This window comes from Rhamphochromis sp. 'chilingali', assembly GCF_963969265.1.
Source record: "Rhamphochromis sp. 'chilingali' genome assembly, chromosome: 4".
Classification (NCBI taxonomy): Eukaryota; Metazoa; Chordata; class Actinopteri; order Cichliformes; family Cichlidae; genus Rhamphochromis; species Rhamphochromis sp. 'chilingali'.
The window spans coordinates 25,422,534-25,436,630 of NC_137948.1; the positions used below are offsets into that span (position 1 = coordinate 25,422,534).

The window sequence follows — 14,097 nt, forward strand, 5'->3', positions numbered from 1 at the left end:
GCAACCAGATATCAATAACCTCCGTGTATGCGGAGCAGAGAGCAAACCCATGGGATTCTGTGGTTTCACTTGGGTGTGTGCGCACGCCTCGGTGTGTGCTCCAACATTTACCCTATGTGTGGAGCGCATATCTTCATGTATCACGTCTCCTGTTTGTGCCATTAACCATTCATGTTTGATATGATACCAAATCAGCTAATTGTGACAGCACTGATTCAAACTCACAGCAATAGGTTTGTGGTCCATACTTTCTTATAAGAAACAACCGGATTTTTGCTTTTCTCCGGCACATGCATGTGGTTTAAAGTTTTTAATCTCACATAGCATTCTGAATCACAGAGTCACTGTAAATTGTATGCATTCAGTTAGTTGCGTTATTCTTCATCAATCCAGACTCAACTACTGACTAAATACTTGATCTACCTCTTTTCCAAAGTGTGCTGCATGATGGCTATATTATGCATGCCAATTACAGTGAGAATTAGGCTCTATTGACCAGGCAACAGCATCATTTGTCTCCTAATTAGCATAAAAAAGACGTTTTATCGCAGACAAGATATTAAAGGAGAGCTTGCAGCTCACCCGTGGATAACACATACAGTATTTTAAACAAATTGTGTTTATTCTGTCTTTGCATTTATTATATTTGTGAGGAGTGGATTTAATATAAAGATCTATGTTAGTCAGAGGAACTCTGCCTTCTTACAGCAGTAAATTAGGTTTGCATTATAAGGGAGAAAAAAAAAGGCTTTTGGTTTGATATAAAGCTTATCAGCTCATGTAGCAGTATATCAGTCGCCTGTTACTTTTTCGCCCTCACCATCCAATAACACAAATCTGTGTTTCTTTGTTTTTTTTAATAGCAGTGCACCAAACTTTTGCTTCCAGTTGCGGCATCATCACCAGCCTAGCTAACCAATTCTGTCTGTCGGTCAAACCCGCAGAAGCTGACCTCTGACCTGGCTGGTGTGCAGCAGCAGAAAAAGGTTTTGGAGATGGAGTTGAAGCAGTGGAAGCAGATCAAATTCCCCCCGCAAACTACAATACCACCAACAGCACCAGCGAACGTAGAGTGCTCCTGCCAGTGCAGAACCATACCTGCCCCGGCTAACCCTGCCCTCCAAGCCCTGGAGGCTGAGGTCAAACAACTTCAAGCCAAACTTAAGGTTAGCAGTTCTAGAGTTAATGAATTGCCCTCACGGTTGTGTTTTTTCATTGTGCATGCCTTATGAGGTAAATCTGCTAATAGGAGGATGGTATTAAAGATGTTGTTCTCTTCCAATTTTGTGCACTAAGAAGCTTGAGTGCTCGAGAATACCACGAATAACAAGGAAAACTTTGGGAGTATCAGTGGTAAAGGACTGAAAAAATGTATCTAGAGAAAGACTACTTCCACTTTCTACTGTGCTGTGGTAAATCAGGCAATATGAAAATTTCTTAATTCTTTTGCACTTTTTAGTTGGAATTTTCTGTCTTTCATTCTGTTACTTACCATGTTAACAGTACTGAATTTCACATATATTTACATCACTATTTCTGAGTCACTTTAACATTTCACTGGTTTGAAGCACTTGCCCTCCTCGAGGAGTTTAAAAACTCTCAACAGAAACTCTGTCAAGGTTTTACTTTCAAGTTGTGCTTGATTCTCAAAAAAACAACAAATTCTGGTGCCTTTCAGCTTACACTTAACATCACTTGATATTACGTTTGATTTCAGCGTGAATTAGCATTTCCTGTCATTTGATCTTATTTCGGAGTGCCTGTCAGAAAGATGAGAAATGGGGAATAACAGCAGAGACATGCCCTACATCAGAGGGAATGAGGTGTGAGTGGTACCACAGTATTATCACCCTCTCAGCAGCCTGCTCGTCAGTGTCACCACGCAGATTGCCGCTGTCGTCACACACGCCTGAGAAAGTCATGTCAGGTGACAGCGAAAGGGAGAGGCGAGGGATGCTCCGTGGGGGTGCGTGCGCTGAGCGAGTACGTTGTCAAGTGTTTCTACTGGGAGCAGTTCCCACAAGAGACAAGGGCCCTTTAAACCAAAGTGAACTTGCAGGTTCAGATATCCATCATGCTTATAATCAGAAGCCGACCTGTCACCGTGAGCCTTACATCTTTGTTACTCATAAAGAAAAGAGTAAAACACAAAAGGTTATTATTTACAGTTTAATATTCTAGGTTACAGGATGTTTGATCATTAGCAGGTCAATTTATTTATTTTTATTGTTAGTATTCAGTTTTTTTCCCCTTGTTGTACTTGTCTGTTGGTCTTTTTCTTTATTCACATTCCTGACTGAAATAAATTCACCCCTCCAGGTCTATAAATTGTTATTTTTTACTAATTACTCCCCTTATCCACTTTAAATAACACAGTTTTCCTCTTAACCTCTTTTAGCACCTTCCACCCTCCCACTGTAACTATAATGAGGAGGCATGCTGTGTTTGACCTGTCATCAGCTGTGTCGTGAAAACCTTCCCTACCCCCCAGTCACATGCACATTCAGACACATTAACAAACACACACACACACTGTGTGCCCTTCCCCCAGAGTGCAAGTGCGGAGGTCACGAGGCAGGTGGCGGCTAACAAAGCCCTGCGAGGCCAGCTCCAGGAGAAGGAGGACAAACTCTGCCAGCTGCAGGATAAGTTAGTTTCCCACCTTTTGTCTTCATTAGTGCTACTTCTTCCTTTTTGTGTTTCTTACTGTTGTCTGCAGTCCAGCTCGTATTTTTCCTACTTTTCTTTTTTTTTTTTTTTTTATACCTGCAGACCTCTCTGTCTGTCTGTCTCTCAATCTCTCCTTGTCTGCATGTTTGCACATCCTCTGCAGCTCTCATCTGTAGTGTTTGATTCCACCATGTGGCAGCTCTGTTGTCTGCCTCACTTCCCTTATACTGTACATGCTCCTGTGTCTGTGAATCATTTGTGAAATTATGCATGTTATATTGAGCGTGTGTGTGTGTGTGTTGTTTGCGCGTGTGCATGTGAGTGGTTTTTGTGTCATGCGGTGTGGTGTTGCTTACGTGGGTAGCCGATGTGGAATGCTGATCAAAGCAGCGTATTGATTGTTTGCGTGCCGCAGGAGGGACCATTTTGGCCCATGACACTAAAACCCACACAGCATCACTCTGGCCTGTGGGCCACAAGCCCCAGTGAGTTGCATGGTTCACCTACTGTAGCGCCCCGCATGCATTACATAGTCATAATGCATATGGCTATAAACAATTCACTTAGGGAAACAGTCATGGTTTGAACTTACAAGGCACATATCATCACTTTGCATTACGGATCCCATATTTGAACTGAGAAAAACGTACAAAGAACAACTTGGCTTTCCTCCCTCTTGTTCTCTTTGTCTGGTATGCCGTGTCCTCTGCCTGCCATTCTCAATAATGCATCCAGGGCATGTGTACAATCACAGCGGATATGTGTTTGTGTGTGTGACCAAAGCAGCGAGGATCACAGCCAGGCAGAGCAAACATCCCTCAGCTGCGTTTCTGCGACAGCCTCCTCCAGCTCTTGTCACACACTCACTCACGCATACGCACACATAACTTGCCGTATCTTCTAGCCTACCACTCCATTTGCCTCCATGGAGGGACCCCTTCTCAGAATGAAAGACATGTCTAGACGTCTCTGAAATATACATTTCAGCACACACACAGGGAGCAAGGCTGCTTCGCCTAAAAGAAGAGAAGGGGGGGGTAAAAAAAAGAAATGAATTTCAAAGTACACCGGCATGTCCTCAGTCAATATCCGGCACTATGGCCCTGCCTTATTTATGAAGCTGCTTCTTTCATCTTTAGCCCTGTTGTCTATCAGCCACATGAAACGTCCACCCGCACTTTATTCTTAACAACATACACAGAAATGTGCGCTCGCGCTCACTCTTACGAACACGTACTTCAGACCACTGACTGTTATCATTACAATACACGCATGTTTGATGAACAATATTGCCAACAAGCACAGAACAAAGGGAACAAACGTGTGAGTGATCGGGATATAGTTTGAGGCTCTCTTTCTCTCTTTCCACTAACACTCATAAATAGAGATCACACGCTCCAGCAGAAGCTCTATATATCCTTCATTCTTTTTTATCCTCTATTCTTTTTGGGGTGTAGAAGAAGAACATCTAAAATAAATGTTGTCGATCTAATTGCCATTAGCATTGGGGCAGAGGGAGCTGGTGGGGCTCTTATTGCTGCTCTCACTCTTTAAGTCAACACCAGACAGTCATCTGAAAGGTTCAATATGGGTTTTCTCATTAATGGCCAAATCCATGGGGTAACCAGCTAGCGCTACTCGCCCCCCCCAACAAAGTCCCCAGGCTAGACTCCTCTCTCATTTAATTTAATGTCACTCCAATAGGACAAGCTCACATTTATTTAACCAGTCTGCCCTCAGGCACTCATCCACCTAGGGAGGCAGGGACATTTACTTACACGAAAGCATTTGCTCTTGCATTGCGTCATCTGTTTATTTAAAACACACAAGCCATGATGCATGTGGGAGCTAAGAGATCTACTACATCTTTGATATAGAAAAATACAGCAAAAACCATTTAATTAACTGCATCCTTATGATCTTTATTCTATTTGTTCCAATTCCCCAAGGTGCAGACAACCATGAAAATAGCTTTTATTTGCCTCTTATGAAAACAGAATAAAACATGCTAACGTACTGAGACCATTTAAACCGGGGTGTCGCTGCAGAATGTGGGAATATTAATCATGTCAGTATTGCAGGTTATTGAAATAGGAAGTGACAAGTCGCGTGTGTTTTGTTACAGTTAAGACGCTAACTGCTTACAGTACGTACACGCTACTTCTCTTTAGGGAAGTATCGCCGGCACAGCACACGAACAAACAACATTTCTTAGAGCGTATTCCCTTCATAATACGTCTTTCTCAAGCCAAGCTCCCCCCGGCCAATGTGTTTTTATATGATTGGTGCAACGCTGAGCTGAAAATAATAAACATTTAAGTGCTTGATTAGGCTTTCAAGTAGTGTCGCTGCTGATTCAAAATGCCGTTTGTCAAAGAGGACTCCCCTGTCACGCTTAGTGCGGCATTCCCTGCCAGAGCCCTTGTTCTAATATATGCCAGTTAGAATTATATATGCATCCCTATTTCACCCCCCTCTCCACTTACCCAAGCAGCATGCCAGTGTATTTAGTTGTCATAATGAGCTGTCATGCCTGATGTACTGCACGGGGACACTGTGCCTGCCAGCTTTGCGTGTGTGTTCTTTGTATCTGTCTCCGTGCGTATGTGTGTCTGTGTTTGTCTGCGATGCAGAGGCTGTGCCTGTGTAGCTATCTGTGAAGAGTAATTTAGGCGTTATGCCATATGTTGGTATTTGCCTTCATTTGTGTATGTTTTTAGGCTGAGCCACACAGAGCGAGATGTGAACATGAAAAGGCAGCTGGTGGAGGACCTGAAGACACGACTCAAGTTCCTGCAGGAAATGGAGAAAAGTTACCGGGGACAGGTGGAGGAGCTAGAAAAGAAGGTGCTCATCACGGCTCATCATTGCATTATTTTGAGGCTCTTCAGCAGAGTGACAGGGGAAAAATGGGCATTGTCATACTCAGCATTTCCCATAGTCCAAAGATTTGTCTCCTGGAAGACTAACGGGAAAATATTTCAGTGCCGTTAAGTGTAGTTACAGAAAACATGGTTGCTAAGGTGATTTGAATGGAACTTTAGGTGAATATATGATGTGATTATCTCCTTTAAAAGAGAAATGCAGTTGCACTACGTCCTTGTTCAGCTTCTTTTTTTTTTTTTAAACAGGTGAAGACTTTATCAGAGGAGGCCAGCAACAGAAAGGCCCTAATCGAATCCCTGAAGAGAAGGCTGAATGTGGCAACAACAGAGAAAAGCCAGTACGAGGCCTCCTGTGCAAAACTGAAAGAGGACTTGGAAAAAAAGGTTGGAAGCTGACACGCACTCAGTTTTCACAAAAATTGTGTTTTATGTAACATTTGCAAAGTTGGACTACAGTACAGTTCGGATAATCTTTTTTTTCCTAAGCAGCCCTGTAAACAATCACAGATGAATTCTCTTCAAAAGCAGGGTATAGAATATGATATTGGATCATGTTTTTAAGTTATGCAATTGTTAGTCAAAAGAAAAGTTTTAGAATTTGTGAAAATGCCACTTCTATCCACGTACATCATATCCAGCTATAAAGTTTAAGCCCTTTTCTTACATAACATCAAAAAAGGTTAATATTTTATGTTTTTACTTTAACAGCCTATTATCACTGGATTTCTGACAGTGAACGACATCACATTAAACATTAAAATTCAAAAGTGAAAAAACAGAGTTGGAGTTTATTGTCTTAGATGGCATTTATAGTTCTGGTAATATTAGATAGTCTTATTATATATTTAGTTGTGGTAATACCAACTTGAAAATCAGTAAGTCACAAGGAGACACCAAAGTCATAAATGTCAAAATCCTACACACAGGGGCTTGAAAGCAATTTCCACAAATGTCTCATAGACCAGTGTGGACTTTCTGCTTTTTTTCCCCCTATAACAAAAAAAGATTGTTTGCTTTCAGCTGACCACTTCTGCATGCTCTTTTTCTTCACAGGAACAGCGCATGCATGCCCTACAGGCTCGTGTGGGAGCTGGTGAACAGGCTTTGGCTGCACTGGAACAGACAGCCACTGAGCAAATGGAGGGGTTGACCCAGCAGAGCTCCCATGCCTTGGAAAGGGTTCAGAGGCAGCTAGGCCAGGCCTACTCCCAACTGGAGCAGCTACATTCTTTTATCAAGGTACTGTGTAAAAGAATAAGGGATTAAAACCCAAAAGTCCAGAGTTTGTATACTCAAAACATCTTTCTCATCTTAAATCAGTAGCCTATGCTTTGGTGTGTTTGCAAGTTCTCTTTCTATAACTTGAATTGGAAAACTAGTGTTGCATTTTTATTTTTCAAAAGTTTAATTTTGAGGATATGGTACAAGGATCCATGTAAATTTTTAAAAGAACTGCATCAGTGTCGCCTCTTTGTTAAAACATAGACCCGCTGGAAGCAGATGACATGAGTGTGTGCCAAATGTTGATTGGTTGACCATTGTTGCCAGTATAGAGCAGGGAGCGGTGGTGGACATCAACGGGAGCAGAATAACTGTTTTAAAAACACAGCATGGAAAGCACAGAACGTGGCTGCAGTGGACACTTTTCATTGTTTTTAACACCTGACTTCACTTCAGCTCTTCTCTGTTATGATTTTGATGTCTCTGTGGCTGGCTGGCGGACCAGCGACAGCACAAACAAGAGTGGCCCACAGACCCATTGTACCACATGTTTTGTACACAGCTTCCATCTGGCAACAGATGGTTTCTGCAGGCAGACATGCCTTCCCCGGGCTGCCAGCTGACAGTGATTGCACTACTGCTGGGCCATAAATTCCAATTCATCACCTGTATGCACAGCACCTGCAAAGGGGTCTCAACTGTGTCGCAATACTTACATTTTCTCAAAAATAAGGACTTAGGCAACAACATGAACAGAGGGGGCGATGTCTATGTCAAAACGACTGACTGAACAATTTCCCTGCATTAGTTAGGCAGAATCTCTATACAGGTCAGGTCATCCACTTACTGAGCTTGGCTATTCATGTGACAAGATAACTATTTCGCATGTCTACCCTGGGATCCTATTTGATATTTAACACACTTTTCTAGTCTCTAGCACCTGCAGACTAACAAATGTTTTATGCTAGGCCAGTCATTAGCACTTCTGAGAAACAACAGAGAACAATATATCAACATAAACTGTTGATAACGTACAAATGAGTGTGCTGGATGCACACAAGGAGGAAAATATGATGGGGACCTTTTGCTTAAATATGACTAGCAAATGCATCATAATTACAAGAGAAGATTTGGTTATTAAAATCTCTTGATTATAAGAAAAGAATGAAGATAAATCTGAAGCCTTCCAGTTTTTTGCCCTTGTACATGCGTACAGTGAATAACACTGTATGCGAGTGGATTGAGTCACACTTTTATTTCTTCTGCACTGGCAACAGTCATGGCTGGGGGCATTGTGTTTTCTCAGTGTCTGTCCATCCCGCCCGTTCTCGTGAGCTCGATATATCTCTTCACTTTCACTTGGAATCGAGGATGAACCGATTACATGTTGGACGTCCAAGGTCGAGGTGTATGCAGCTGGAAAAATGTCTGCAATTATTACAGTAAACAGGATGAAGTTTCACACAGATGTTTGAAAGGATGAAAACATGACTTGATGACATTTATTATTCAAAGGTCAACGGTCACCTGCTTTCTGGAGAAACCGTTTTCTGGCCATTATTCAATTCAGTATTAACTCAGGAACAGAGGAGGAGATTGCATCAGTACACAAGTCTCGGTCAGATGCTAAATTGGTGACAATCTATGTATTTAGTTGGATTTTAAAACCTTCAACACACCAACTTAGCTGTTAATAGAACAGAATAGAATAATCCTTTAATTGTCCCACAAAGGGAAATTTGGGTGTAACAGCAGCGAGAAAGACACATATACAAACAAACAGTAAACAAGACACAGAACAGATACATACACAATTTTTACATATTTACATCAAGGACAATGGTTACCAAAAACAGAGTACTGTACCCTTATTAAATTAAATAAAATGAAATTCAGATAAGAGGATGACATGTTAACATTAACAATAGATTAATGGTGTAGGAAGAAAATCCTTCAGCACTTATTTATATAGTAATATTTATTGATCCCAGATTCAAAGATTTCAGGGCAGAGTCTGGGATCTCCATGGACTACCCCTGGTGTAATGCTTTGCTTGTGGGGAAAGATGCTTATTGTTTGTATTCAGAAGAACACCTGTCAAGGATTCAACCCAAGAACTAACTAAAACTGGTGAGTTGATTAGCAGAGCATCGTGGTATAAAACTCATACTTGTTGAAAATAAAACAAGCCACTCGAGATAGTTGAGGTTTCTATTGGACCCCTCTCTGTTCAGTTATTCTGGGCATTTTCAGCTGGAAGAATACCCACAATACCCTGCTGGAATTGGAGACCCCACTTGGCCCACAAAGGCCTCGCAAAGTTCCAAGACCAGAAAGACCGTTAACACTACCTTACTTGGCCTGACATCACCACACCCAGCTCTCCATAAGTGTCAGAAGATGGATGAATAAAACTGGAACATTGCGTCAGTGCAGGCCACCACTCTAAGAATACTGCATGCCCACTGGGAACAGGCGCCATTGTCTTTGTCTAGACCTAATCCATCACCTTGAGGTGTGTTTCAGTGTTTGTGTCAGTCTATGTGTGTGTCTGCCAGAGACTGATAAAGACTACCCATCAGTTCTGTTCAGCTGACGCCTGTCTGTCAAAGGAAGAAAGGGCTTGCCAGAGATTGATAGAGGTGCAGTATTTTTGCACACACATAAATCTCGTGCAAGATTATTGCCACAGTTCAGTTGCAATTTTGTATCGTTTTTGTCCTTACAAGCAAGAAAAACAGAATTTTTAACTTTTTCTTCCCATTTTTGCAAACTGTGATTTCTTTTACGCAGCTAAGCCTTCATCCTTTCCTCTTGTGTAAATTTACTGCCTACACACACATACACATTCGTGTAGTGCAGAAGACCTGCCTGCATGCAAAGAGAAGTTGCATCACATGCAAACGCTTGCACATATAGATGTGCATAAAAACACAGTTCATGCTTGTGTTACTCGTCTCCTCCATTCCCATAACCCTGAGCTGTTGGGGCCATTGTGGTGTTGTTGAGGATTCACATCATTGTTTGTCTCCCCCTGGCTCTTGTGATCCCCTATAAGAACACCAAGCCCTTTGATTGGACTGCCTGACGTCCGGAGGAGATTTACTCTTGTCATGTATTGATCAGGACCGGAGGGCTGCACATGTGTGTGAGAGTGTGTGTGTGTGTGTGTGTATAGATGTGTCTGTTTGTGCCTTTATGAGCTTGTTTTTTTTTTTGTTCTTTGTACCTGTGCGATTTGTGTGTGTCTGCGTGTGCCTGAGTGTGTGTGTGTGTGTGTGTGTGTGTGTGTGTGTGTGTGTGTGTGTGTGTGTGTGTGTGTGTGTGTGCGTGTGTGTGCGTGTGCGTGTGTGTGTATATTTCTTTATTGTGTGCCAGCAAACCCTTTTGGCCCCTGTGCACGCCCCAGGCTGTAAGCACTGCTCTTGAACTGCTAAACAGTGGCCCTGCATGTAGTGACTGCTCCACAATACACAAACACAGAGGAGTTTTTTCTCTTGCAGAGTACAAAAAGTACAATTTTTGGCCAGTCATCCCTACATCCCCTATTTTTTTTTTTATATAGATGTGTGTTTTTTAATTACTTTAAAATGCTGTCAGGCTCAGAGATGCAGGACATCAAAACTATTCATAACAAGAGATGTGAGAGCCACATATGACTTTCATATTCTGTGAAACAGACTTCCGCAACCTCATTCAGGCTCATAGGGTATGCAATAAACTGCTAAACAGCAGTTGCTATTATCAGTGGGTAGATGATCCAACAAAATTAGAGCATTTCTCCTCTTGCTCTGTTCTTTTTATTTATAAAGGGCCCATTGTGTGCTCATGTGTGTAAATGCTAATTCAGTGGTAGTTTATTATCAAAGAGGATATCTTTTAGCTGCTCATTTGATCCACATCTCCATGCCCTGATCCTCGTCCTGTCTAAATTGGCCCTCTGGCCATACTGTTTGTGGTACTCGCCAGGCTAAGACCTCTTAATAAACACACACACACACACATTTTTCCATCTGTGTATTTCAAAAGCTTGTATGTGTGAACGCTTGCATTCGCCAGTCCCAGCCATCTCTCCCAGAGTCAAAATGAGTGATAAAGTCACCCCTTAATCTCCTTCTGGATGATTCCACACACAATATTTACGGCAATTGAATTTAACCCTTGACTAATGAGTGAATGTCTATTGGGCTGTAAATATAAGAATAGGATGTCCAACTGTTAGTTAATGAGCTGCATATTCCCTAAGGCTGAATAGAGCTAAGATGACCTAAATGAACTGAAGCTGGCTTCCTTAATAACTAGTGTTTATGTCTTCTGTTCATCATCTTGAATATTTATATCCATATGAAAGTAGAAGCAATTGTGACGGCACAGAGGTACAGGGGTTAACACGGTGTTGAGACCTGCGATGTACTGGCAGCCTATCCAGTATATCACAGAGCTACTCCGCCTCTCTCCGTGTGACAGCTGGGATAGGCTCCAGCCTCCGAGCGACCCTAAATTGGATAAGCAATTAAGAGGATGGATGGATGAATGGATGGATGCTTGTGAAAATAATTCACTAATGCTGCATTTTGAAGTTTAATCAAGACTTTGTCACACTGTTTTCTAGAAGTGCAACTGGTGAATCTGTACTGACACCTCACACTTTCACTTTTTAACTTTTCCCCGAAACATTTAAACTTAATTTTTTTCATTTGAATGAATTTACTACATTATGATCTTCCTTAAAGACATTCCCTTTGTATTTCTGAATGTTCAGTGTTTTGCTAATAGACCAGAAGCATTATGTCAACTGCAAGCCTTTAACTACTCTCTCAGCAGTCTCCAGCAGGGACCACTTCTAGTTTTGTAAACTGCACCTGGTGCACCTGTGTAAAATGAAGACGGAAAAGTGGAGATTTTTTGCGCAATTCAGCGCTGCTCATGTGTGATTACCAGTGTTACTTTAAAGCCCTTGAGTGCTTTCTGTGTTTGTACTTAGGTTTGTGTCGGTGTACGTGCCCCGCGCTTCTTGTTTGCCTGCTTGTGTTTTCTGCCGTCCAAGAGGAAGTTGTACTTTGTGTTTCTTTTTTATTTTGTTTTGTGTACTGCAAGTTCTCCTGTCTCTAGCTTTCCCTCATCTGACCATCTATTCCAAGGTCAGCTTTTCAGCGGGCTTACAAGGGAATGATACAGAAGATTATTGCCTCGATCAATAAGCTCAAAATGAAGCAAAGGGGAGTTTACTTTATTGACTTTCTCGTGTACAGTGGCAGTTTTAACATTTAATTGTCTCTCTGTATTTAGAGCAAACTCCCATTTAGTGCCCGACAACTGTGCCATCGCAGGCCTTCCTCGTCTCGCTTGCCTTTCACTTGGGCACCATTTGAAACAGCCCTTCGTAGCTTAATTATTAACAGTGTTATGCTGCCCTGTTGTACTGTGAGACATTCAGAAAGCAAATAAATAAATGAATGGCTGTATTTTCAGTAGCTCCCTGTCTTTCTCTCTCTGATGCATGATTCTCTGTCTGTGGAGAATTTAGCAAAACTTGGGGTGCGTTTGATATCAAAGCTCTGTTCCCTCAGCTTTCAATCGACAGGGCAACAAACCCTCAGGTCCACATTCCTACAGGGGAGCGTGAGGCGAAACCGAAGAGAATCTGAGTGTGTCAAACTCAATATTCCTCCATAATGTACTAGGCCTCTCTGGCACATGCTTGATCAATTTCATTTATTCATCTGCCAGGCAGAGCTATCCCTCTTGTTTTTCTACATCCATTTCATCATCCTCTTCTTTTTTTATTCCTTTTTCTCCTCCCCCTTCAGGCCCTGGCCAGTGAAATACTTTTAGACGTTCAAGAGGTCAAGCAGCAGTTGATGAAGAGGAGGAGGTTGAGGCAGGCCAACTCTGTGGCAGCAAAGGGCGGCCTCTCAGCCAAGTCTATGATCAAAGCCAAGTCCATTGCTGCCTCCATCCTCAATATGTCAGAGAATGATCTCGCAGACATAATGGAAACTGATCAGGTAAGCCCAGGAGACTGTGTTCACGATTATATACAAATTCTAAGTTAAAGAATTATATCAAGTTTAGGATTGATTAAGCCCAGGGCATTCAGCATACCTGTGATAGATTTTTTTTAATGCTGTAAAATTTTGAAACATCCTCAAAGTTTTTTTTGTTTCTGTGCATGTGCACCATGGATTGGCAAGGACAGTATGGCATTAATATTGGCTTTGGCTTTGGGTATCTTCTTTGTCAAGTAAAGCAAAATTAGTGTCAAAGAGCTACTTTGCTCTGTCTGCTGGGAACAGAAACTATAGATTGGCATCAGTCTGAAAAGAAGGAAAGAGGAGAGAAGTAGGTGCCATCTCATTTCATTTCATTGTCCAACAGTGTTTAACCTTCCTGGAAATGTCTGCTTGTGTCTGACCTCCTCTCATTGATGCGTAGATAGAGCAAGTAAGCAATCCTGGAGAACTTTAAAAAAAATGCGCAGAGGCATGTCACTAATAAGTTGGGAAGTAACAGTGCCAAAGCGAAGACTCCATGTTTAAAGTGAGTGTTCAATCCAGGCAAGATCAAAAACCTGTCAACTCCTGCAGCACATATCAACTTGATATAAGATTTAATAATGGCACAAGCTGAGTGCGTACAACTTTTTACCCCTCCTTTCAGGTAAAAGCAGTCATTGAACAGAAAATTCCTTGTTATTGAGTGTTGTCGGTTTTCAGAAGTCTTCCAGACTCTTTTACAACTTGGTGGGCTCCACCATAGATCACACCCAGCCATGTCATCAATTAGCAGCCCTATGTTACAATCAGCCTCACATCCCTGGGGACTTCCTCCCATCTATCACAAGATGAGAGAGGGCGCAGCAGACACTTACTCACACTTGAAACCAATTTTAGCCCTTTGCTGCACAGCTCCACCCAAGAGATGAAAGGGAACAGTTTCTCACTTGACAAACAGTCCCTTTCACCAAAGCTTTAACCTCTGTTGGTAAAATCACTCTTTTTCTCTTCACCACCTGTTTTCTTCCACTGCATTTTATTAGTGATGGTTTATTAGAATCTACTTGGTGCCTTAACACTGGTTTGTTTACCCCTTGTGTCTGTGTTTATTAAAGGATGTAAAAGGTTAAAACTTTTTTACTGTTAAAATTCAAAAGAAAGACTACAGTATAATGTAGTCTGTTGTTCACTTGGGATAGCAGGTACGGTTGCTGGAAAAAAGTTTGTGAACCCTTTCTGTTTAAATATGGCCCAAATAACCATCCAGTCTCATTCCCTTTTAACTCATAAAACTAGACAAAGACAGCCCCATTAAAGAGATGAAA

General features: G+C 41.8%; 1 protein-coding gene across 3 annotated transcripts in view; it reads left to right on the forward strand.

The window, feature by feature from the left end:
* The window catches only part of cntln (centlein, centrosomal protein), a 94,951-nt gene that overhangs the window by 64,254 nt on the left and 16,600 nt on the right, over nucleotides 1–14,097 (forward strand). For 2 of the 3 annotated variants that reach the window (XM_080881624.1, XM_080881625.1), the window contains 6 exons: nucleotides 945–1,166; nucleotides 2,552–2,649; nucleotides 5,391–5,517; nucleotides 5,802–5,939; nucleotides 6,609–6,794; nucleotides 12,587–12,784. In XM_080881624.1, the coding sequence (XP_080737750.1) occupies nucleotides 945–1,166; nucleotides 2,552–2,649; nucleotides 5,391–5,517; nucleotides 5,802–5,939; nucleotides 6,609–6,794; nucleotides 12,587–12,784 (969 nt within the window). Of the gene's footprint in view, nucleotides 1–944; nucleotides 1,167–2,551; nucleotides 2,650–5,390; nucleotides 5,518–5,801; nucleotides 5,940–6,606; nucleotides 6,795–12,586; nucleotides 12,785–14,097 lie in introns of those variants that run through there. The other variant, XM_080881626.1, reaches the window with a different exon arrangement.